Source organism: Rhopalosiphum maidis, chromosome 2, assembly GCF_003676215.2.
Source record: "Rhopalosiphum maidis isolate BTI-1 chromosome 2, ASM367621v3, whole genome shotgun sequence".
In the NCBI taxonomy this organism is placed as follows: Eukaryota; Metazoa; Arthropoda; class Insecta; order Hemiptera; family Aphididae; genus Rhopalosiphum; species Rhopalosiphum maidis.
In genome coordinates, this window is record NC_040878.1 from 78,697,331 (window position 1) to 78,725,231 (window position 27,901).

Here is a 27,901-nt window from a genome sequence, read left to right on the forward strand (position 1 = left end):
AGATTCAATATCCTTTCTTATCGCCTTCTTTAATCGTTAGATAATTTATTTATTCAAATTGTAATTTTTGAAATATTAAAGTAGGTATACGTAGACTGGTTATACTTAAAAAAATGAAGTAAAGACTGTATTTCTATTCATTTACTTTTTTATGTTATTTAAGAGGTAACTTTCTTTCGGAAAAACAATTTTCTTATCTGTCAAATGAGAACCAAGTATTTTTATTTGTAAATTTTTAAGAATATATGCATCTATGATTTTTCTTTTTATTGTTAATGCATTTAAATTAAAATTCAAAATTTTTGAGCTATTATAAACTTATTGTAGGCATTAAAAATAAAAATCCTATGTATATTCGTTTGACATAAAATATAAAATACATTAGTAATATTAATTATTAATTCCAGTATTTATTAAACTCAAACATTTTTTACAAATGATTTATTTTCAAATCATTATAATTCATTGAGTATAGTCCCAATATATAATAATAGCTAGTAATAACCTATAAGTTTTTATCATTAATTCATATAGTACATATAGTTTAATAAACTATTCGATTGCAAATTTCGAACAATAAAATACATTTCAAAATAATTATTTTTACCTACTTATAACAATTTACACTTTACAGTGGTAATTTATTATTATATGAAAAAAGATGTTTTTATCGCACATAACAATCATTAAATAGTATTTATATTTACATAATTGAAAATATAATATTCAAATAGGTACAAACAAATTAGTAAAATTTCAAATTATCAGCATTTGATTAAATTCATAATTAAAAGAAAAACGGGAAAGCGCATCACACTTAGTGAATCATCCTATTTATATTGTTATGTATAGTCGACGATTGAGTTCCCACAAATTTATTATAAAAATATATTCACACACGCATATATATATATATGAAGCTGATAACTCGAAAAGAAGCAAAAAAAAGCTATAGCATAAGCATATTTAATGCACTGCAGTACACAAAATCTATTATTTATTAATTTGTTATACATTATATCCTATAATAATATAATATCTATACATCTCTAGATGCATTAGGCAGTCATACAATTACTAATTAGTCATCTCTGTCTAATATTTTTCATTATTTTGACATGACGTTTAAGTCGACTGGAGTCGACTTCTATACTATAATGTATGTATAAACGCATGTTTGTATGAGTGAGGCATTATATATATATGATAATGATATCGACGAACGCCCCTTGGAAACGGATGGGCGGGACTTGTACGAGCTGAAACAAGTGTCCCGCGTTTGGCCAGGGATCGACGGGATTAATCGTTGCAGTTGCAGAAACATTTGGGTACGACTATACGACGAGTGTACATCACGATCGCGTCAAAATCCCCAAAGTAGTGACATAAAATAAATTTTTTTTCCATTTTTTTGGGGATTTTGGTGTTTTTGCCAGCCGATGGTAGAATAGTTTTCCACGTGTCTATAAGCCGTGTCTTAGTGTAAAAAAATAGTGTTGATCGTCGCCTGCGTGCCATGGCGAGCGATATAATTAATTACTCTTCGCGACATAATTATCAGCCGAATTATTCAGGTAAGCAATTATATTTTTTTATTAATCACAAAACGGGCGCTTATCTTAACAAACAAAAAAGTCTATGCATATTAAGTATACTTACATATTTTTGCTAGTTATTGTCTATAACTATAGTTCATTTTTAAAAATAAACTGTTTATTTTTTTAAAAAGGTATATAATGGTATAATGTTTAATAACATACCGCGCGTTTTAACTAATTTTAAGAATATTAATGTTAGCGTTGTTATCAAAATTTAAAACAAACACCTACCAGGATTTATATTTATTTATGTTTATTCCGCCGATTATACTTGATGTAGGTGCTATAATGTATAACATTATAAATTTACATTGTGCATAAATATACACAATAAATTCTATATAATCTATAGGTATACAGTTTTTTTTTTAAAATTTTTATAGTGAATTTACATATGCTTTATCAATTTTAAATGTTATATTATATATGTATTTGTTTGCAAAAATAAAATATTTTCACATATTATAACAAAATATTATATATAAATTAATAACAATATTGTACCACCAAAAAGCCCCCTTAAGTACTTATATAATAATATTATTTGAATACCTATCATCATCATGATATAAATGTACTCTGATATAAAACTAAAAAAAACATTATTTTAATTGTCAAATTTTACGACTAAACCGTTAGATATATCAAATGCTTATATACTAGTATTTGCAGTATATATTTTTATTATTGTGAGTGTATACAAATTAAAAATGATTAAAATAATTCTTATTTAGTTAACGTATTCAAATCATTCAAATATTTTATATGTGAATCCAATAAATACATATATGTTGTGTATGTATACAAATTGTAATCAAGTATCACCTCTATACTGGACTCATGTAATTTGATTCGGTCCTATAGAGACGGTGTATACCGTTTGTATGTATATTACATAGTTTTATTATGTTGTTAAATCTGTATATAATATAATATATACTATTTTCTGAGAAAATAGGTATATGTTGCATTTATCAAAATACTGTACAAGCATAATAGTTAAATTCGTAACAATTAACAACTATACAGTAATACGAACAATAATAGTAGTTATATCGTATACATATATTTTTAATAATCGTTTTTAATCGTTCAGGAAAATCCTAAAAATGAAAATTAAAAGAGTGATCGTCAGATGTACACGATGTAAATATAAGTATACCGCATTAATTAAATATTATTATCATCTAATTAACTTAGTCCACCAAAATTTTAAGCATACTTGTGCTTATATATGTTATTACTTATTACATTTGATAATAAATTAATACAATTATTCCTTAGATAGTATTTTTTTTTAAGCAGTTAAATAAAAAATCGATTTCATATTCACACGAAATTTGTGAAATAGAAAATTATGCGGATTTCGGGCGTTAAATGCATTTTTGTATAGATTTTATGGGTTTGGGTTAATTTTGGTGCGAAATCTTTATTATTAAACTATGAGAGTATGCCTAAACCTAATAGTTTACAGACTTATGGTCGCTGTTATACATATAATATAGTTTCCTCTCAGAGTATACAAATTGCTTGTTCCAATTCTAATCGTAAATAAAAAGATTAATATTACAGGTACACTGTAGTTGTCTCCGAAGAACAAGTAAGTACATAGGTAGTTAGCAAGTATAGTTAGTATAATAGTTATAAACTAATTGCCTCCCATATAAAAACTATGTAATATAATTAAGTGTAAAGTAGTTTATAATCATAATTTCATAAGCTGAAGCTAAAACATACCACATGAAAATACGTTTTTACGTGTATACAGAAATGTGTTTTTGAAATTTTATAATAAAAAAAAAAAAATTAAGCTTACTGTAACATTATCAATAATAAATGTCCGATAAAATGTTACATAATAATGATGGACGAAACAATATTTTCGCGTTACAGTTAAACAAGAATGCACGACGGCCATCAGTGCGGCAGCTGCGCCGTCGTCGTCAGCAGTGGCCGGCGACGGACGTTACGTCGTCCAGGACCTGTCGCCGTCGGCGCCGTCCTACTGGATGCCGGGCGCGGAACAGCACCAGCTAGTGACGTGTGTCGTGGGTCACCCGATCGGTAGCACCGCGTCGTCTTCGTCGTCGTTCGTGGACGACGAGTCCACGTCGTACGAGGATATTACGTATAACAATTACGGGCCGTCATCGGTGGCCGCGCTGCAGGCCGCCGCCGCGGCCGCGTCCGCCGTGGCCAACTGCGATTACGGTAGCCTTTACGGTCATCATATGCAGCAACAACAGCAACAGCAGCAGCAGCAGCAGCAGCAACAGTTGCAGCTGCAACAGCCGTTGCTGCAGTACGGTAACGTCGGTTACTACGAAGGCGGCGGCGGCGGTTACCATCAGCTCGGTCACTTGCAAGGCTATAACGAAAAGCCGGTGGCGTACGACAACAACAATGCGGCCGATGTTTGCGACATGAATTCTGCAGTAACGGCCGCTCCAGTGGCTGTCACTTACGACGGCTCGTACGCCGCGCCCGACGTGTCACAGCTCGATCGACAGCCGCTCACACCACAGGTAACGCACGCGTTTAATTGTACACCATTTACGTGGGCTCACGGCCTTTTTCTTACCACGTAAATATTTGTGTTAAAAACTAAAAATTTATGTAAATATGGTCTTATTGGTTGATATATTTGTATTCACTTAGTTTGAACTATTTTTCTGTATTACTGTCTACCTATACTTTATGATTATGGTTAACATGAAATATATCGATTCGGCAGAACCTATAGTACGATCCTATCTGGATAACCAAAAATATCAAATGAATAAATTATGTTTATTTAGCTCTTTTTTTAGTTCTATAATACAACCTTTTAATACCGTTTCGGGCCCCCCAGTGATTGTTTGTTAGTTAGAATTATAGAGCAATGATAACTAAACCTATAGGACTAGGACTATAGGTATATAATATATATAAAGTAGATTTTCAAAAAATACTGATTTATATTAAACTATTGTTTCTGAGCCCTGGTGGTCTATAAATAATATATGGATATATACATCAGTCCCTTCTTACGCGAGCGGAACTGTCGCACAACAAAATAAATCGCGAAATTCCCGTACCTATATGATATTATGCGTTTAAATTATACGACCCGTTTCAATTTACCCGCCTGTTTTTTTTTTTTTTTACTTTCCGGGTTAGGTAGAGCACTTTGGTTTTTATTTAATGGGTTTGGATTTATGACTACATATTATACCTACTCCAACACGTGTAGTGTATCCCTACCGTCGCAGTGTTACACGCTACACTATATTTGTATACAATGTATTATATATACATATGTACACGGTACCCGACCCCGGAAAGGTGCAAACCATCTCAAAAAAATGTACTATTTTCAGATAGTTGTGTAGTTTTAATTATTATTTATGCATAAAAGTAATAGTATACTCGCTTGCACATGCGTTAGATACATCACGCGTGCAGTTTAAATGTCACGAAAAATTAAAACAGAGAAATACCTACTTTTTTTGAATCAAAAACCCTGAGCAATAATGAATATAATTCTAGAGCCTATTGTAAGCGGATTGCAAATATTTTACAGTTTACTTTTTGTGAAAAAGGTTTTTTTTTTAATATTCACGCTTCTTTGTGCGCCTGAAATGCAGTTTGCTGTGCAAACGTTTTTTTTTTATGAAGATAATATGGGTTCTATTTATATTAAACACGCAAACCGGCAGTTTATGTTCAGCTTTTGTCTCTTATTACGTACGATTTAAAATTCTCATTACAGTTTTAACGATTAATTTAACTGACTTTCGAATAATTGGAAAGAGGCCAATATGAAACAACGTCTTTAAGCTCAGTTGTATATCAGTCTGTATACGTTACAATAATAATTATTTGAATATTGAGAGAACAATATAAAAATATATTGACGGTATTATAATACGCCTCCCAATACGGATCACTTTCGTTAACGAAAGGGCTAGAGCACCTAATTTTTATATAATAAATTTATCATAACATAACATAAATTATATTTATATTTTATAGGTAGTTGATAACAGATTTTTGTACTCAAACCCAATCGTAAGCTCAAAAAATTGATCGGCTAAAATTAATAGAGCAATTCCCGAAACACGAAAATCAATAAGGTTATTTTTACTTGAACTATAGAAGTCATAACTTAAATAATAATTATACCAAGCGTGCCCAACCTTTTTAATTTGCGGGCCACATTCCAAATTTATATTTATACTGTGGGCTGTATATACATTGCGGTTTTATTTTGTTCAATTCTATAAAATATACAATGGATATATTATTATTTCACTTATCGAATTTATGATTCAAATAGTGTGTGTTTAAGTATTGAATATTTCCACGTTAGTCGTTAATTTATTTTTTTCATTAGAAACTACAGGTTCACATTTCTTGTTTGAAAAAAATAATTAATTAAATTTTAATTATTAAAATGTCTTAATATAAAGCACAACATTTACACTGGATTATGCCATGTTTTCAATTATAATAAAAAAAATTGTAAGATATATTATTTTTATTTTATTTATACCTATAAAAATTTCTATTTTTATAAAATGATTATGGACCGGTTGGTATACTCTTGTGGGCCACGGGATGGGCATGCCTGAATTATATTACCTATTTATAGAATATATAGTAATTATATATATTTGGTATATATAGTCGATGAATAACTAAACTTTAATTAGTCAATCGATGTCTTCAAACGATCGTTGAAATACTTGAAATAGAGATAAACTAATTAACAACCCTCCGCCAATTGCTGCAGATATTAAAAACAATATATTATATTAAGCCGTTTCCTTTTAACAGTATCGTACTGCACAACAAAACAGCAATAACAATAACAACAACACCGTTGCCGACAACGAAGACGGCGACGACGACGAAGCAATACGCAACGACGACAACAATACACGACTGCAACTGCAACGGCGACAACAGTCGCAACAGCAACAGCATCTGTTGCAGCAACAGTGCATTTCTTCAGAGTCTGTACCGACTACTCTGATGCCGGCGGCGGTGCCTGTGGTGCGCGTTGTCAAGCGCAGGAACACGGCCAACAAGAAGGAACGGCGGCGAACGCAGAGCATCAACAACGCATTTTCCGACCTCCGGGACTGCATACCCAACGTACCGTCCGACACCAAACTGTCGAAAATCAAAACGCTTCGATTGGCCACATCCTATATTGGTTACCTGATGACCGTGCTGGACAGCGATGACCCGGACACGGACGGTTTCAAAGCCGACCTGTCCGCACACACGTCCAAGCGGTCGTCGCAGGTGCCACACGTGCAGGTCCTCGACAAGACCCCACAACAGCAGGTTTGTACATCACGATAAATGTCATTGTAGGGTTAATTTCTGGTGCACGAAAATTGATATAACGTATAAATAAATATTATGTATGTATGTATTTCAAATAAAGTTAAAAATGTGTAATCAAACGAAGAAAATACATTTTTATCAGACTAACTATTATATAGCTCGTAAACCTAACCCAATAAATACGATAAACATATTAATCGTGCGCGTTGATTAATTTTCTTCGGTGTATTTACTTATACAACGTTTATTATTTAATTAAATTATAAAAGGTTAAAATGTCTTATTAAATTTACTATGACACGATTGAGCATAAAAAATGTTTGAGAAAAGAATGTTTCTAATTAAATGTTTCTTAAATGATTCAATTCGTGTATCGAGAAACGATTTGAGGTTATTTACATAGGTAGGTATGCGTATTTTTAACATAATTTTTTAACCCTTTTTTACTATAACAACGTCGTTTTAATCCATGTATGCAATGATGTGTTTTGTCGTGTGGTTCTCGTCACAACACGGAAAAATAACTGGAAATCAAATTAAATTTTTTTTTTCTAAATCACGAAAGTTTCTCGAAATAAACCATCTATTATGTGCGCACGAATAATTTTTAAAATCCGCTAAAGCTGTATAGTAGATTTTCAACAACGTAGTATCACGCACATTTAATGCATAATATTCTATGTACAAGCGAGAGCGACTTTGTCTATACAATAAAAGATAAAACAATAATACAAATAACACAATAGAATATATATATATAATTATTTATTAATACACCACTGTTATTATTAGGCTTGTCGCATTACGGCCAAATTCGATTGCCGTTTTTAATGTGGTCGAGCGGCGTTTGTTGCGCCCGACCCAGCTGTGGTGTAATTAAATAATATAATATTGGCGCGCGCCTGCTATATCGCGGAACCCTAAATTATGATTAGCGAGGATATATTTATCATGTGATTGCCAGCAATCAACTATAATTTATAAACCCTATCCGTGTTCAAAAGCTACAATACACTTATAATAATATAATACCATCATTATATTATAATATAATAAAACCGTCTGGGATACCATCGTATAATATTGTGTAATGTGTGTATAACGTCTGACACGTGACACATTGACACTTTGGAGGCGATATCTATTTATTATTATTTTATACAATGACGACGGCTATTATAAACATAATATAATAATGTTGTGTGCACACTACGGCAGCAGGTTATTAAATAATAAATATTAATGCATATCATTTTGAGTAAGCACCAGTGCACCACTCATAAAGTGATGTACTAATGTTACATTATATGACAATAATATTAGAAATATTAAAATATACAATTTATTTTTTGTCGCATAGATGATGGTCGCCCGAAACTCTTTGAATACTACCAATGAACATCACCAACACCAAGAACATCAACACCACCACAAACGGAGCAAAGGCAGGACCGGGTGGCCACAAGATGTTTGGGCATTAGAACTTAAACAAGAACAAGTGTAACGACGCGCCTGGTGTATGCCTTTCAGTGACCTTTTTAGTTGTTAAAGAATGATCAAATCATTTAAGGACAGAAAATAAATCTTATGCCTGCGCGTAAAGGATCGCCACCACCGATCATAAGTGTATTTAGTTATAAATAATGTGTTAACAGTTAATAGTTACATAATATACCTATACCATAGTATATTAACTTTGTGTATAATGTTATACACGAAACCACGTATTATACATTATACACACTAGATACAATGCGAGACATAAGTTTATTATATATTTATTTTATTTCTGCAACGATTCATCGCGTTAAACAATAGCCATGTTATTATTTATTTATTTATATCTAAGATTGCTGTTAAACATTTTTTTTTTTTGTTTTACAACACATTTTAATCACACAATTGCCACATAAATGGTGAGAAAATTGTAGCTATATAGAACAAAATATGTCTGTACATAGGAATAATATTAAGGACAGAAAGTAGGTGGGTCAATCCTCGCGGCAACACACAATATACGAGTATTATACACATTTTGTATAGAGCACTGCTGCAACTGAGTCCTGTAAATATATGATCCATCACACGGATTTCGCTTCCCGTCATTTCGCTTTAAAATCGAGAGAAATAAGATTGGACATGTTATTATTATTATGATAGGTATATATATTTTATATTTATTATTTGTTTTTTTTTTCTTTAATAAATCTTTTGAATATTTTGTAATTACTTCTATACTATACAATGTCATTATATATTATATTAAATATTTAACGAGATGCATATTATTATTGTATTCATATAAATTGTATATATATTATATATATATATATTGTACTTTTGTCCTATATACGTGTATTATTAAACGAGATAAATATATTATTTTCTACGTGTTTTACGTTCAACAATGTTTTGCATTACGATTTATCGATTTCCAATTTTGTATTTAACATACCTGGAAATGTATATATGTATATATCTGAATGTTATTTATTAATAACAATAAATGTGCTTCTGATTTAAACATTTAATGTACATATATATAATAATAAAATAATTATTTTTTCTTGTAACCAAAAATATTGATCAAAATACGATCACTCTACATCGTATTTTGATCGGTTCGGTTGATGTCGAATAAGTACAACTCATACTATACTATATCGTTTATTATACTGTGCGTGATAATAAAATTATTATTATCATCATTGTATTATTTATATGTACATCACAAATGACGCGATGGTAATAATTTTTTAATAGTTATTAAAGTGTGTACATATTATGTATAGACCACATTAAATATTTAATATACATAAATTTTATGTATCGTGAAGTATGGGCGATGCGTATTTATCACGAGTCACGACGGATGTAGTTCACGTCATTATTACCAGTAATTAATAATTATATATATATATATTAATATTATGTACATCGGGTGGCTTATAATACCGTTAAATAAAAACATTGTACCGTATAATACGAGTATTATACAAATGTATGGGATCGATGACCCTAAAGTATTTATATTCACTGTGATTTTTTTATGAAATCGAAATAACTGATGATTCGTAATCATTCATTTGTTTTTATAAATTACGTGATCACGTACGTGTTTTCCAATGAATATTATTTCAATTCAAATTTTTCGTCGAACAGTCGTATATGTATATGATTATTACACTACTGTACATTATATTTTATTAATATTGTAATAATTATCCAAATTGGATTTTAGGAAACAATAAATTCCATCCAATGTGACGTATAAAATACTATTAAGCGTTCCAACCGTCATAAATCGTGACTCAAATAACACCCTTAATATTGCGGGATAGCTAATTGTGTTTATTAAAGACAAGAGATGATAATAATAACGGTTACATTATGTTATATACACGTGAATACAGAGTGATTTATACACTAATTTTAAAATGTCTGATAAAAAGAAAATGTTCATATTATAATAATTGTTAAATATTTTGCATACCTACCACTACTTACTGTAAATATGTAAGTTTACTTTTTATTTTAACTGCTGTGATTTTACTGATATTCCGTACTATACCTTCCTATATTAGGTAAGTAACAGTACCTATTATAGACAATTGTAATTCAATATATCCATAAATAAAAATACGGAAGATTTAGCCTGGAGTGATTTTTTAAATATGCGTAACTATACAATGTACATACATACTTTAAATTTTAATATTTCATTTATTTTGTATTTAATTACCTATGTATTTATGTGTTATAATACAGTATGTGTATGTATACTCGTATTGATGATTTACCTATTACCTATATTTTTGTGTAGTGTGAAATTATATTTTTTAGCTACTATATTTAGGCGATGGTCTACGATGATCTTCGGTGTTAAATTTAAATTCTCAGAAAACAAAATATTATAGACATAAAAAAATTAATAGAGTTATTTACGAAATTATTTATTAGTTTTTTGATGGAAAAAAAAACATCATACGAGCTACACGTTATTAAAACGACTATTTTTTAAATTAATATAGTAAATAAATAATAACATGATGGGGATGTGAAAAAAGACTATTAAAAATTAAAATGTATGAAGATATGGCATCTTCCCTTTCCTCGCGGTATCGCTTCTCATAACAATAATTGTTGTATATGACAAGCCTTTCGAAGTAGATGAATGTATTGATTTTATATTGATGCTTGTTTTTTATTTATTTATTTTTGTATCTGAAAAATGATTTGATTGTCAACTATTAAAAGGAAGTTTTGGTGAAAAATTGGTTTTAGTTGATACTTTTTAGAGGTAAAAACTGAAAATTCTAAGTACTTTTCAAAATAATTGGGGGAAAAAACAACACTTCTTAAGGTTTTAATATTATTACTTATTATAGAAATTAATAATTATAATTGTAAACTTGGTTGCCAAAAACTAAAAAGGGCTTTCTTATAAATGTTTTACTACTTTTTTTTATTTTTATTTAATATTTTAAGCGTACCTATATACAATACCGAGCCTTGAATTCACAACACTAATTATTTGGAAAAATATCTTATCGAAAAATCAGTGCAACTTGCAGTGAAACGAACCACTCTGTATAAATACATAATATCGTTTCGTATAAGGCTATATATATATATATGTATAGACGTAAGCCATTTTGTAAACATGACCTCATTAGGAGATAATACACGTATCACTATTCGAATAGACAATATTTTATGCGTCTATGTACAACAACATGATAATCTATAAATAATATATAAAAGGCAATGTGTATATAACGCTTGGAAGTTGTTGCTTTTGCATTTTTATATGGGCTATTAGATTTATAACCAAATAAGATAGAAATTAGTTTTAAGACACTATGAAACAAATATTAAAAGCTTATACTATATATATAGTGCATGTTTTGTGACTTTTTAATTTAAAATGTATAATTCTTGAATAATTTTTTAGCACATATTTTATGATTGATAATAATACAGTTATAAAATGTTTAAATTTATATATATTTACATTACATTAGTTTTGATGAACTTTAGAGTTTCCACTGTACATTTTAACATGTTTTTCGTGTATCTAATATAGATAAATTGATTCGCTTTATCTTATAGCTTTCATCTTTAATTTATATATATATATATATATTTTAATGTTTATACGCATAATTTTAATAACAAGAAGAATGAAAAGTTCTTAAAATTTATTTTAAGTTAGTTTAGAAATTATGTTTTAATTTTTAACATGTACAAATATAAGTATTTTTTTTATGAATATTGTATAATTTTAAGTGTACATAAAATAAATTTAACTGTCTTTAAAATGAGAATACTCTGTATGTAACGGTTTATTGTTATATAAAATATTTGTACACAATGTACACCTAGTAACAATAATAAATGTACCGCGTGTTATAAAATCGCTCGAAATCGCGGGCGGAAATACCCGATACCCGCCTAGGTCAAATCGGTTATTTTGTGAATATTAATTACTATTATTATACTTCGTACTACTAACATACAGATTAACCCAGGAAGATATACTAAAACAAAAATAAATTGTGTACCGTATTTTAAAATTGTTCATTTCTTTCTCGGGTAAAGTCGGATAATACAGCTATAGTATATATTATAATAATGACAATAATAATACCATCGTCTTCCTTTTTCTAATACTTCTCTCGTTCTCTCGCCGTTACAAATTATTTTTAACGAGCTCCGTCGTCTATTTTTCATCCATACTACACAACCGCGACACACGTCTATATCACTAACGTGTCTTTCGTTGTCATATAATATGATTTCGAAATTCAGAACCGGTCTTAAATGAATACCAACTATAAATATATTATAATATTTAGGTAAGCGCAAAATAAAGCGTAATCCAAAATGTTGCGCCGGTTTTCGGTATTTTAATACTTAAACTGCAAGAACACTTATTTCACTGTACCAAGTACCAATAACGATCGAGTATACCTACAATTAATGATTAATATTTTATTTATATTAAAATCATCAACACCGAGATCAAGTTACGCCAGTCCCTAGTCGTTAGAAATAAATGACGTGTATATAATAAATTGAATGGCAATGGAAAAATTCTATATGAACTATATAGCTGATTTACCGGACTCAGCTGTATGAGCTTATCAATTCAGACATGTATATGATTCCTCTTCTGAATCGAAAACACTCTGGCACTGAATTAAATAATTCCCCCCCCCCTTATAATTTACTTTTTCGGAAGAGGTATATGCAGTATCGTACATAAAATAGCTGTTATATGAGTCATGACCATTTCGGTGTAATGCACAATTTGTATGTTATTGCCTATTTATTCTAGTTCTATTACCGAACGAAACGGACTACAGTTCTTCTGGAGCCGATTTCAAATCAGTTGATAATCAAATAATCTATGTGAACGTTAAAAAGTGGGATCTTAAAGACCATACAAAACGATGGTAAATACATATTTTACTATAGGCTTCGCCGACATTTTTGCACTTGACCCGGCAAATGTTTCTAAGGGTGGCCCCAAGGCTCAAATGTATTGTAATAATAACCATAAATAACTATTAAAACGGATTAAAATTAAATCATCTGTATATAGATACATATATATATGTCAATAATAATTATAATTTTATCATTATCGTTTTTATTAGACTACGAAAAATACCGACTACACTAAACCATATAATATTATATAATTATAACATATATTATAACGAACGCGTGAGTTTCGCCATCGTCCCGTCGTTCGGTTTAAATAAGCACGTTACGAAGTCCGCGGAAGTCGTCTAAACGGCCTGACGTCGCGCCGCCGCCGATTCGGTGGCCGCTTGCAGTGACGAGGCCTGCAGCTGTTGCCGTTGCTCCTGTTGTTGTTGCTGTCGCTGTTGTCTGAGCAGCGTCGCGTTCGACTGCTGGTACAGCGCGTTCCTGGCGTCTCGCCGGTACAGCAACGTTTCGCGGCCAAGCCTGGGCACCTGTGGACGGGTCATGATCGCCTGTCGACCGAGACGCGGCGAGAACGGCGGCGAGTACGGCGGCGACCGAGCCGTGTGCCGCGACCGCGACGCCGCGTCGTCGTCGTCGTCCTCTTCCGACGATCTCCCGTTCCTCGCGTTCTGCTTCATCTGAATCTGATTGTACACTGCCCGGGAATAAAGCGAAAATGTAAGTACATTTTTATTCGAATAAAAATATTTTAATTACGTTTTTGCATGCACGAATACTATTCTAGATATTCAAAAAATATATCTATATAATATATTTATACGTATTCTGATTTCTGAATACGTTTTTTTTATATTATTAATATTTTTGTATTCGAATACTATTTTTTGAAAAAATAATGTATATAATATTTTTTGCATTAGTTAAAAATAGGTTTATTTTCTAGACACCAACAATATTCATCAATTCAGTAAAGGAATATTGAAAACCCCCGATTTTAGATTTTTATAAAGAAATGTAAAATGTAATTGAAAACCTAAATTATCAACGTATAGCTGTGCTAATTATATTTTTATACTTAAACATTTGTAAGAATAATCGAGTATGACAGATTATAAAAAATGCTACTTTTGAATATTCGATTATGTATACTCCGAATTCAAATTAAACTTGAATAAGACACAGTGACACGCGTAAATAATTTGTGTGCTGCCGTATAAGATTAAGTACGAAAACACGCCTTCCGCGCCAGAAAAATATAATTACTCGGGTAATTATCACCACGTCATATACATAAATAACATTTCACAGATCTATACATTGTGAACAGTGGTACAGCTGCATGGGCGATCGTATAACGCGTTATTTACATATTTTAAGATAACGATTTGTTATTTCTGCAGTTTGGGGCGGTGAAACAGTAAAAATAATAATAATAATTATTATTATCATTTTCGCAGAGTCTGGCGCTCGCACACTTGCCAGACACCTAACCTAACCTAACCACACCATGCGTATGGTGGTTTCCAGGAGGTTTCCAGCGTCACGCCCCCCTCGCAGCGAAATCCGATCGGCAATTTATCACGACTGTTTGAACGATATTGTGGTATTAATTACTCTACAATGTATGATGTCATGTATACGACGCGTGGTCTGCCGAGAGCGAATGTCTATCGGTATTACGGTGAAAAAAAAGCGATAACGACGTTGCGACGCAATTTCGGACGAAATACAGCGGGTGCAACAGACCTTCAATATTATTGGTCATATTTGAACTGTTATTGTGTCATTTTGCAATAATAATATGTACGAGCGTGTTACTAGTACGAGAGACTGAGATATTATGATAGAGACCGGATTTGATTACTATATAGATATGTACCTATAGTGTACTTAGGATACGAAATTATAGTAGCCAATAGTTTAATATAGTTACAAGATGGTTGTTTATGCCGTTTATGGTTTATAATATTATGTTTGTATGTGCCCAACAGTGGCATATAACTTCCCACGAGTGATGTAATAGGTAACATTATATTACTCGCCGCGGAACCTGTGTTATTTCTCTGTTAACTTATTTTTAGTTCATAATACTAGTATTTATCGTTTTGGTATAAAAATTAATTTGGACATCTGTCCAGTACATTTTAAATCACGCGTTTTCTATTACGAGTAGGTAAGTAGAAAAAAATATTATGTGTCCTAAGATTTTAGTATCTCGATTCTTCTGAAGTTTGTAATTATATCAATTGAACTCTCGTAATTAAGTATATTGATACATATTGTGATAAATAATAATAAATATGCGTCAATTATTATAAATATTATAAAATATAAATGTTTGTTTTTTTTTTTAATTCTTGTAAAAACTAATAATTATGAAATATATATATATCAACCTCATCCACGGATGCGTGGATACGCGTGTTTTGACTTTTTATTAGGCAAAAAACTGTATTTACGCGCATCGCGTAATGCTATGTGATATGTGTCATGTATAGGGAACGAATTTAAATGAAAATCGTATTTTTTCCGAAAACATTGCTTTTCAAGCACAAAGTTTATTTCATACATCAAGGAATGATAAAATGTAACCTTTATTTTGCATTTTTTGAATTTTTTATATTTTTAAGTCATGTTTTTTATAGGAATTGATAATTAAAAATGCTTAAAAATTAAGCAGCACCAGATTATACGGTGTGTCAGTGCTATTATGAAATACAAGGTAAAAGTATAACGAATGTATCTATTTAAAATGTATATTCATTTTTTTGAAATAATTTTCAGAGTAAAAAGAAGATAGGAAAACTAGAAGATGATGCAAATGATACGAATAATTAATACCTAAGAATAAAAATTTATATAATTACATAATTTTTTTCAATGTTAAAAATAATTTTAAGAGCATTTAAAAAAAAATGTCTGTTATAAGTGCATTAAATCGTATTTTAAAAGGCGTTTTTTAGAGCATTTTAATCCGTTCCCTAGTCATGTATTTTATATGGATGACATTTTTCGGTGCTAAAAGTGCAGTAGAAAAATCTAGAAAACTCACACATCTGCTTTTTAATATATTTACACCTTATAATCAATATTAAAATATGAATTTAAATATTTCATGTTCATGATTTTGACGATTTTCGTTAAAATTCTAATTTAAAAACGGTTATAAAAAATATTATTACTCTATGTTTTTAAATAGCGCAAAACTATTAAATTTGAAATTACGTCACATCTAAGAAATATTAATATTATACAATTTAGATTAGTGCTCAATGTTCATGTTTGTCTCATAAATATCACCACTTTTACAGAATTTTTAATTTTTAGTCTTTTTTTTAAATTATTTTAAAAAGTACTTTTTATTTTTATACTTTGTGGAAGTACAAACTAGATCCAAAATTCTATCGAAAACCATCCTAAATATTCATGATTTTTTTTCTGATATGTCTCACAATAACACAATTATATTGAATAAGATATTTATGACTTAAAAATGAACTTAATATACATTTAAGAAGGTTAATGTATAATAAAGTTATAATTTTTTGTACCTATTACTTTTAAGCTTCATTAATTGTCAAATTATATATTAAAATGCAAGCAGAGTCATAACTTACGAATTTAATTTTCTTTGTTTTTTATAACCGGATATGTCGAAAATTATGATTCATTATTTAAAACCTAATCTGACATCCAGATGGACATTTCCTGGTATTATACTAACGCGGGTATACGATAAACAGAAACACTGAATACAGTACATTGGTATATACCAAAACTATCCTCTTAAGTCGAACAACTATAATATAATTTAGTCACTGATGGGCGGACAGCCGGTCTTCTTAAGTACACATGTAATAAGTATACATGGCACTATATACGTATATATGATATAGCGGAGACCAGAGAGTTACTATGGGGTGTATTCATAACTTATATAATAACAAAACATATATGATGTGTGAGATCAATCAAGCTGGGGGACCTGGGGTGTGAAATAAAAACAAAGAAAAGAGGCGTAAGTACGTTATGGCTAAATAGGTCATATTAGGTATCATTATACTCGTATTTACCTCTGAGACATACAATTTTGTACGTCAGCATTACTATTCCATTGATAAATATATTTATGATCAAGTTCATTAAATAAAATATTATATTCGATCAATGACCATTTATATAAATACATTATAATATCAAAAAGCAATTTAAAAATTAAATGTTATTACTGTCTCTATTATATATTATATTTACTCAATACTGGTTACATTTTATATCAATAATCGCATAAAAACGAGATTCAAATGCTTGTACAACTTGATATTTATAATGTTTAATATAGAATTAAAAATATTATGTTTGCATATTTTTAAAAATAAAATTAATATTTTACCATTTTTATTTTATATAAATCCTCAGAGTAATCCTTTACAAGCACCTTATATAGTTGAGAATATGTGTTAGTCGAATAATGTAAAAGACAAAAATTAAGCTTATTTTCAAAATATTATATTACAATAACAGACGCCAGACGACGGTAATAATAATATGATAATATATAAAAATACAGGCTAACCAAATGCTGATTCACACATCACATATTAACATGCTCCATCCCTAAATCCATACCCACACATGGGCAATGGGCATTTGACATTTTTATAGTTGCATAGTGAATGACTAAAAAAAGTGTTACATATTATGATAGAATACTATAGAATATTGACACTTAGTATATAACCTATAGCTATAAAGTATAAGATGTATACTTTATTTACACAAAACACTTTAACTTTGAGTTTTATAATTTTTGGTAGTTTTTGATATACGTAGTTAGAAGGTGTTTAAAAAATTTGCATAAAAGAATCATTGTGTATGTACAAATATGAAACAATTTAAGTGTAAGATATAAATTTAATTGATTTCAAAATAATATAAGTAGGTATGTTAATTAACCATAAAATATCAGGATTTGTATTTAATTTATACAATTTGTTGGAAATTTTCTTAAAGTCTTTTTTGTGGATAAGATATAATTTTTTGTATAAAATACTTTTAGTCTTAAAAACCTATCTCCACCCTCCAGTATTGCGGTCTTATAGATTTAGATTATAATAATTATAGGATCGTATAATATAGCTGATTAAGCTCTCAGGTACTTTGACACCTAGTCCGCCACCGTGACCATGAAGTATCATTATAGTACCTACCAATATAGTATCATACTGATACAAAAATATCAAAATTAAAGGAAATTATTGGAAAATTTTACTTTGTAACACAAGATAAATTCATCATTTTTTCCCCTATTACCATTAGTTTATACTTACAGGAATTATCGATGATCGGTACGAGCACCCACGGCACAGCATTGTTGATCAAGTTCGAGACTGTGGCCTGCCCTGCCGCCACCGACGTCGTACCCGCGGCCAACGGATCTTGTTGCAGCAGTGACGAAGCGGCCGGTGCGATCGCATTTCCGTCCACTGACGACTGCGCGACGCCGCCTCCACCAAACGGCGATCCGCCGCGACGTTTCCTGCGGCCCAACCGTGGCCCGAACCATATGCCGCCGTTGCTCGTTTGGGTCGTGCCGCCCCGCTTGTCGGCTCCGAACAGCGCGGCCGTGGCCACACCTGAGGTCGGAGATCCGGTGCCGTAATAGCTGGCGCCGTTTGTTCCACCGCCGCTGTTTTCTCCCCGCCCGACGTTACCGCTGACACCACTACCGCCGCCGCCATAGTCGTACCACAACAGGTCGGAGATGGGCCTCTGTTGTGCCGCTGCTGCTGCAGCGTCGGCAACCATCGCCGAATAATCGTAGTCCAACTGTTCCATAAACTTTTGCGCTTCTTGTAAGTCTATATATAATAATAATGTATAAATATTTTTTTTTGTACAGCCACAAAAATAGATAATAATAAATTGATAATAGCCAGGATATAGATAATAAATAAACAAACGTGATTTATGTTAAAATGTTTAAATTATAAACAATTTAAAATATACATTTAAATATAATCTAATGACTTAACTACCTACTCTATAGTAGGTACTCTATTAGTAAAACCAAGTCAAAGTAATTATATTATGATTGTAGACACTTTATTAAAATCAAAATTCTATACAAATATTAATTTTCTACATAAAGTTTCTCGTACAATAGTTAAACATTGTGATCCCAAAGTGATCTTTCTATATTATATAGAATATTTATATAATGAGAAAAAAGTATAATTTAGTAGATTAAGTATTAAATTTAATCATTTTAATCGGAATTCTTATTTTTGAACTTAAATTAAGATGCACGTGGTCACGTATATATAATTAAAAATCCATGAATTTAACACTCACCATTAACGTGTATTCAAAACTTAATATTTATTAAACGTATTAAATTAAAATATGACATTTAAAATATACATATGTGTTAATAATTGCCGTAAAAAAAACTAAACATTAAAAATAGCTGCACCTATTATAGTAAAATCAAATATTTCATTAGCAGTATTATCGTAAAAAAGCGGGAAAGGTGGTGCAACTCCTTCTAGTGAATTTTATTAGTATATACATATATATTTTTAATTTGTAAAGGGTGCTATTGGTTACAAAAAATATAATAGTTGTAATATTTTTATTTATTATAATTATAGTCAAAACAACTCAAATCACTGTTTTAAAAATCTGTGCTGCTTAAATTTTAACGGGGATTAAAAAGAGGTAAGCTCACGGTCAAGGACGTACACAGGGGGGGTGTTTTGGGTGTTCAAAAATCCCCCGAAATATTTGGTTTTTGTATGGTTATTTACTTATTTTATTTTAATGTTAATTGTCATAATTATTATTATACTTTGATATACACGTATGATATTACGGGGGCTAAGTAAACTGAGTTCAAAATACCGTTTTTGTGGTAAACTTAAAAGGTATAAGGTAAACTGAGTCCCTGGTTATAATAGGTTTAGTTTCCAAAACAGCACATTTTCTTTCTCACCTTTACAGGCTTAATACTATCAGTTATGTTAAAAATGTGCTTTTTTTCTTTTAATATCTAATATTATTCACAACGTTATACATAAAAATCACAATTAATTATGTATCGTACATAACTGGCGTGGTCAAAAATGTGCTTTTACTCATTGTAAATGATGACGATTTCTAGTCATTGAATCGAACACTGATTTTTTTTCAAATTACCTAGTTTCATTAGAAAAATATGTCTGTAGACTTAAATTGAAAGAAGAAAAATTAAATATAAAAAAGACCCATTCATAAAAGTATAAAACGAGTACAAAATAATACAAAGCCTCGTTAAGATATTAAAATATAGTATTCTATTTACCGTAGGCACTGCGTGTTATACATAAAAATAATCGTCCATAGAAAATAAAAAAGGCGTTAATTCCTAATATCTATTGGCCGTTAAGAATAATGAATATTACAGTATAGCTGGCTAGTAATAAAAAAAACGTACACGTCGTCTGGAATGCATCGGACGAAACCAAAATTTAGTTGATTTGCAATTCAGAGTTCAAACGTCAAACACCACACAAGAGTGAATGGCTGGAGTCTACGAATCGGCCAACATCAATGAAATCGAATACACCGACTCACTGTTGTTATTAATGAAATCATCGGTAATCGTACCTATATATTATCGTTATCGAAGTACATTGATTTCGTGCATTGGAGATACAGCAGTTGACGAACCGACGACGTACGTAAAATTGCAGTTCTTAGTGGAAGCCGTCGGATAGGACGACAGAGAGTAGGTACCCCCGAGAAAGAGTAGGCACGGAGTCTGGCGATAAGTCACCAACGCGCGTCTTCCGGCGTCCCGTGGTGTGACGTGTTCACGGGTGTCGCATGCCCGGTTGTGGACGCGCCGATCTCCTGTGCATGGCGGCCAGCCGAACGGCACCCACTTTTTACAATCGCGCGGCCCGACGGCGACACGGTGGTTGTATTATAAGCGGTACCGGAGTGGACAACGGTGGTACCTTATATTAACGGCACCAGTATAGCAATCGCGGTATACTGATTGACGAGAGATCGACAATTAATCGTTACGTAGCAATGCGACCGACTGCTTGATGGACGCGGCACGTCATGGACAACGGTATAGTTTGAGCGACAATAATGTACTGCATCGCGCGTACAAATGTATTATAACGACAAACGGTATAAAAGTTGGCGGACGGCGACGGAACAGCCGGCGAAGAAGCCGGACAACAACGATAAAAACATTAAAAACGTGCTAGAGCGTTTAACGTCGAGCGAGTTGTCACGAGGCGGTGGCACACTAGGACGCGTGTCTGAACAAAAACGTCCCGGTGTACGACGTTTACCCGTCGCGACACGGCCGGCGGAGGCTGACGAACCGCCGAACGCAATCGGAGACGCATAAAAATAATACGGTGACCGACAAAGCGGCCGATCAAAATCGACAAAATAATCGCAAATGGTATTTCGCGGTCGTACAAAAACACGATGTCGCGGTGTCGGGGACGTCTCAACAACATATTGTAAAAGCAAAAACACAAATCTCGCGTGACACGGATCGCGGGAACATACAACCAGCGGTCGATGAACACGTCTTTGAATGCGATGACAATGTCTGATTGCTGTGACACGGTGGTGCTGTCGTACTGAACGAGATACACATTATATATCCCGACTGTATCCGTGATGGTGACGGTATATATATATATTTATTTATATTTATTATGTATCGAAATACTGCGGTGAGACTACACTGGCATCGTCACACGGACTATAGTGTGATATTAACGTCAATACGTCATTGATAACAATAATAATTGTAACGATTACAAGGTGACCGGCCGGCGTTTGCGTCGTCCGGTAATAGTGAGTTTGACGGGCCGTAGGTATTCTCATAACGAATTAACGAAACCGATGTGCCGCCAATAACACACGAGGTCCACTCATTTATTGTAATATACTAGCTGCCCAAACTTCCTCGGGAAGAAATTATTTTTTATAATTTAATTTAAAAACATTTGACTATTTTTTGGCTATACAAATAGTATAATATAATTACATATTGTAGTTATTGTTATTGCTAATTTCTGAAAATTATTTATCCTACATTTTGAATTCAACCACTGGAGTGAACAATTTTATTCTTTTTATTATAGAATTGAGATAAGGTAGAAAACATTGTAACATTAAATTGTTTGTTCAATGAATAATATAAAAATGCGAGTGCAAACAAATAAATAATTAATAATAATAACAATAATAAATAAACAAACAATATTTATATATAATAATTATTATTATATTATTATGAGAGGAAGCGATAAGGTTAGAGACGTTCAAAACCGGTTTCCTTCGTCTCCAAAATCAGGTTAGATTCTTATATATATATATATAGATGTGATGGCAATGCAAATTATACATGCCAAGACGTTAGACGAATGGTGAATCGCCGGGCGGCCGTACATTTTACGCACCAAAACGATACATGGTTTTGAGTGTACCAAACACTCGTCACTCGATCTACCCTAATTAATTTTGAATCTTATGTATATCATTTATTTTTTCAATATATGTATATATATTGAATGTAATTATATTATTCAAATTTATATGGTAATTATATGGTATTATGATAATTATATTATCATTCAATATATATGTATATAATAAAACTTTTAAACGATTATAATCTTTAAAAGACTTAACATTCTTAGTGAAGATATTCTTATTTCTTAACATAATGGCTAAAACTTCGCGAAAATTAGATTTGGTATTGTAATTTTTCTTTATATCAATGTTTATTTATTCAGCCATTATACTCGTATATTGTACAATAATTCCATTATTATATTATAATTTATAATTATAACTATCGATTATATATACAATATATATTTATTATTATATAATTATTATTTTAATTTTATTATATACATAATCAATTCTATAACTATAAATATTTCTTTAAATTTTAAAGGAATTAACTTACAACTAAAAATTAATAAAAAAAAGGTAGGTGCATTGAAAAGAGCATTCTTTATTTAAGAACAATTAGTAAAAACTATTAAAAAACTATTGAATATTAATAAACCAACAATAATTAGAAAGCAAAATCTAATTTTCTTTTTGTTTTTGAAAAGTATTCGACATTTGTTAAATTTGTATTTATTGATTCGAAATATTCAATGTTTGTTTGAAGAAATTTTCATTGTAAATGTTATCTATACAACTATCTCTGCATTAATATATTATTATTACAATATGTATCAGTGTGTGAAAAAAGTTGACTAAAATACATCTATTAGTTATAATATGGTGTGGGTCTCACACTTAATCACTAATTATTCAAAAACATACAGGCATTAAATAATAATGAAAAAATTGGTTTGCGCGGCAATACAACGCGAGTCGCAAACTCAATAATTTTACTAAATTATAATTTATAGTATGTATGCAACAACAAGATATATTTAATTTTAAATCACACCATCTTCTTAAACGCATAAATATACTTATTAGGATTATGAAAAAAAATTCTGATACTTCGTTCGCATCCGTCGCGTCGTCAGTCGGCACAATTGGAAATTACAGAATTATAAATAAAACTAACCGCTAAACAATGTATTTATTATTATTTAATGTAAATAAAAACTAAATATAAGACCCTAAACAAATTAATAAAGTAAATCAAAAAAGATCTACTTTTCTATAACTGATTTTCAAAAACTTTTTTTTGTGTACATCTCTGCCCACGGTCATTTAATTTGTCGACATTGTGTAGGATCAGCTAGAGGTAATAAATAAATAAGTGTATATTATTGTTGTTATTGATTACGGAAAATAAAATAGAAATAGCATATTAGACAATTACAGCCAAAATATTTTTAAAATTTTATTATATCTAAATAATAACTAGTAAAATACTATTATAAGAATTTAGTCAAAATTTGTAGCATTAATTTCAAAGTAATTTATAGTCTCTACGCTGAAGTGAATATTAATTTTTGAAATAAAATATTACGAGTATAATATTAAGTTATGTTTATAATAATATACTATATTATAGGATACATTTTTGTACGAGACTAAAGAAAAAGAATATTATAAGGTTTAGTAGTTGGTAGCACTGGGACAAGTGAACATGCAATGATAATAGCCCGGCTGGCTATCACTTTATCAATTCCACAATTCATAATTTCTATATTTTCTTGTATATTGTTCGTCTTTGCACGTGAATTCCTAATTTTTCATTTGAAAGTAATTTATTGAAGAATTATAAAATATTTAAACAACAATGGCAGATTTTTTTAGCAATAGCAGTGAAAATTTTGACTTGGGTTCTTCGTCAGTTGGTGGTACCGACAAATTGAAAGCCGATGAAATACAAAAAGTTATAATGATGGAACAGCAGAAAGCTCAATTAAATGCTCAAGTAAAATATCTATTCAAACGCTTTGTCCTCTTCATTTATATTATTAGTTAAATTATTTTTTTTTAGATACAAGAAATCAGTGAAATGTGTTGGGAAAAGTGTGTGGATAAACCATCAGCAAAGCTTGGTTCAAAAACTGAAGTGTGCCTTTCAAATTGTGTAAAAAGATTTTTCGATTCTTCAATTATCATTGCAACTAGATTCAATCAGTTAATCCAAAGGTCCAACACTGGTTAGCCGAGTACCTACCGTTTTGTGTTCAATTCTTTATTTTAATGTTAATTCTGTAGTAATCGAGCAAGGGACTATTAAATATAAATCAAGTAATACAAATCGTTTTTAATGGTTTTGTATTGTACATACCTATTAGTTTGAGTGAATATTGCTTGTTATATCATTAATGTTCGATATTGTTCAAAATAAAATAAAATATAGTTTATAATATTATATTCATTATATTTGTTATGAATAGTTAACAATATGTTTACTATTTTTTTTTACTTGTGTTAATATTCCCAAACAGTTTTATAAAGAAATCAACTTGTCAAATGATAAAAAATAAACACTTAATTATCTGAGTACTGTAATGATATTAATTACTAAATCTATTTAAACTTATAGTATTCAACATGCTACATATTAGTTTGAAATCTTAAAATAATATTATAGGAATAAATTTATAAAATGATCTAAAAATTAAAATATTTATTTATGTTCTTGTTTGTATAACTATTTTAAAGTTTGACAATTATTCAACGATGCTTGTATTACGGTATGTATTAAAAATAAATATAAATCTAATGTGTGAGTTTTGTTTAAATATGAAAAATAAACTGAAAAAAATTAAACTTTTATTAATAAATTAGTCATACATTATACTCACATTTTTATTTTAATATTTTAGGTGTAATTAATAATATTTATTTTATTTATATCATTATTTATTGAGTATATACACATGGAATATATTAATATAATTATTTTGATATTACAAAACCAATAACTAAGTATAGATAAATGTTAAGAAAATATTATATAATATTAGAATAAAATTAAACCTATTTCTACAATATTATAGTATTGCCGCCTATAACTAATAAGGCCTAGAACTTGATGCATTTATAATTTTTTTTTTTATGTTCTAATACGTGTTGCTTGTAAGAAGTTATAGAAATGACAGAAATTTGATTCACGGAATATAAAATTGAATGGTATAATCTTTATTTTGTATTTTTACATTTCTAGGAAAGTTTATGCTTTACAGTTTTTTTTTAGTATTTTTGATACATTTTTTCTTGTTGAGTTACATTTTATAATAATACATTATTAAATTATAAAATTTATTATTGAAAAAAAGTAACATGATATACTATATAACTTTCATTTAGTTATATAATTATATTTATTTATTTATATTTATGACAGGAAGAAATTTCACTAAAAATAGTATATACTAGGTATAATTTTTTTCGAGCGTAAAAATAAATTATTTTGGAGTATTTAATGTATAGTTGTGTTAAATTAATTGATGAGATTTGTATCATAATAGAATGTTTATCATTATCAATTTATTTTAATAATTTTCATAGCAGAATATAAATTTTTATATTTTTTTTATGTCATTTTATCAATTTTTTCTTATGCATGTTTTGTATATTTTTAGATTATCAAGTTCCAGGTCCTACTAATAAGTTATAAATAAATAACCTATGGTAGGAAATCACTATACACAGTTTATAACATCAGTTTATTATTTTATAATAAGGAGACCAACATTGTACTGGTTGTTTTGAAATTTTAATGTTTTTTTTTTATTGATTTGTTTGAAACCCCCTAAAATTGATAATCGACTTATGATATTATATAATTTAAAATTAAAATACAAAATAAAATTCAGTGCTTTCTTTATAATGTTTTTAATGATAACTAATTATCATTAATTTAAATAAAGAACCAATGATTTTATTAATAATAAAAATATATTTTTTTAATACTATTTAGTATTTTTTTCTAAAGTATCTAAAAATACTATTGGTGTTGAATACTTAATATAAAAACAACTAACTAGCTGTGGTGTGTAGAAAATTACATGTAGATTATAGGTTAATCATTGCATTAGAAACAGAGCTTGGTGCTTATATTACAATTTACAAAAATGAACAATACCTATTATATTAAATTCCAAAGTGTACGATACATGTATGACACATAACAGATGAAAGTATAAAATTATTTTTACTACTGTTTCAAATCTCATCCAGCCGAAAATATAAAATATTTTATGAAATGTATAATAAATTATAAAACAAGCGAGTCTATCCACAGACCACAACAAATATCTATGTATTATATATTATATCTGTGATTTACAAGTGTAAAAAAGAATGTTAACATTTTTAAAAGAAAAAAAACATTTTAGTTTTATATCTCATTATTAAAAAAATTAAATGTTCAATGTAATACTCACCATTTAAAATGCTGGCATTTGTCATCAAAAGAGAACACGCAATAAACCATAAAAAGCAAACGGTGCACATTTTGTTTATAATTCCTGTAGATATTTTGAGTGCCTCGAGATGAATAAACCGTAGTGGACAGCGACTCGGACTTTTATACAATAGATTGTGAGTGAATTAAACTGAAGAAATGCGCTTTTGATTCTCAAAATCCTTATACATATATATATATGTACGCAAATACGCAAAGGTATCACATCTCTGGCAAAACAAAACAATCAATTCCAATTTATTCGCGAAAAAAAACAACAGTTGAAATACTAGAACACAATAAATTTTTATTTGTTCGGATTATTACTCTTCGGATTGACTTAATTGTATCATTTGTTTGCTGATGTTCATTTTAAAAAATGTCTTTTAGTTTTATTTATTACGCATTATCGTGATTTTAGTTTAAAAATACAATTCTCGTAAACATTTTCAGAAAAATTTTAGCACATTAAAATGTATAGCATAATAAGGGGGTCCTCATTTGAAAAAAATAGTTTATATCTCCACGAGTCACTCCTTTATTAGTAGTATAAAAATCTCAATATTTTGAAAATATTATCTAAAAT

At 29.9% G+C, this 27,901-nt stretch overlaps 3 protein-coding genes across 3 annotated transcripts; 2 read left to right on the forward strand and 1 right to left on the reverse strand.

Moving 5' to 3' along the window:
- The first annotated feature begins 1,337 nt into the window (after positions 1-1,337).
- On the forward strand, positions 1,338-9,180 carry LOC113553372 (protein twist-like). Its single transcript, XM_026956680.1, has 4 exons — positions 1,338-1,574; positions 3,492-4,123; positions 6,417-6,932; positions 8,296-9,180. The coding sequence occupies exons 1-4, from the start codon at positions 1,517-1,519 to the stop codon at positions 8,437-8,439; spliced, it is 1,350 nt and encodes a 449-aa protein (XP_026812481.1). The 5' UTR covers positions 1,338-1,516; the 3' UTR covers positions 8,440-9,180.
- Positions 9,181-13,567: 4,387 nt separating this feature from the next.
- LOC113552944 (serine/threonine-protein kinase STE20-like) lies at positions 13,568-27,461 on the reverse strand. Its single transcript, XM_026955991.1, has 3 exons — positions 27,296-27,461; positions 18,725-19,255; positions 13,568-14,088 (listed from the first exon to the last, which is right to left on the reverse strand). The coding sequence occupies exons 1-3, from the start codon at positions 27,363-27,365 to the stop codon at positions 13,733-13,735; spliced, it is 957 nt and encodes a 318-aa protein (XP_026811792.1). The 5' UTR covers positions 27,366-27,461; the 3' UTR covers positions 13,568-13,732.
- LOC113552945 (mitochondrial import inner membrane translocase subunit Tim8) lies at positions 24,586-25,272 on the forward strand. Its single transcript, XM_026955992.1, has 2 exons — positions 24,586-24,828; positions 24,895-25,272. The coding sequence occupies exons 1-2, from the start codon at positions 24,691-24,693 to the stop codon at positions 25,063-25,065; spliced, it is 309 nt and encodes a 102-aa protein (XP_026811793.1). The 5' UTR covers positions 24,586-24,690; the 3' UTR covers positions 25,066-25,272.
- Positions 27,462-27,901: the final 440 nt, after the last annotated feature.

Coding starts and splice junctions, on each gene's coding strand:
- LOC113552944 (XM_026955991.1), bottom strand. CDS start 27,365: ATGTGCACCGTTTGCTTTTTATGGTTTATTGCGTGTTCTCTTTTGATG. Junction 19,256..27,295: donor AAATGCCAGCATTTTAAATG/GTGAGTATTACA, acceptor TATTATATATAG/ACTTACAAGAAGCGCAAAAG. Junction 14,089..18,724: donor ACCGATCATCGATAATTCCT/GTAAGTATAAAC, acceptor ATTCCCGGGCAG/TGTACAATCAGATTCAGATG.
- LOC113552945 (XM_026955992.1), top strand. CDS start 24,691: ATGGCAGATTTTTTTAGCAATAGCAGTGAAAATTTTGACTTGGGTTCT. Junction 24,829..24,894: donor AAGCTCAATTAAATGCTCAA/GTAAAATATCTA, acceptor ATTTTTTTTTAG/ATACAAGAAATCAGTGAAAT.
- LOC113553372 (XM_026956680.1), top strand. CDS start 1,517: ATGGCGAGCGATATAATTAATTACTCTTCGCGACATAATTATCAGCCG. Junction 1,575..3,491: donor TTATCAGCCGAATTATTCAG/GTAAGCAATTAT, acceptor TTCGCGTTACAG/TTAAACAAGAATGCACGACG. Junction 6,933..8,295: donor ACAAGACCCCACAACAGCAG/GTTTGTACATCA, acceptor TTTGTCGCATAG/ATGATGGTCGCCCGAAACTC.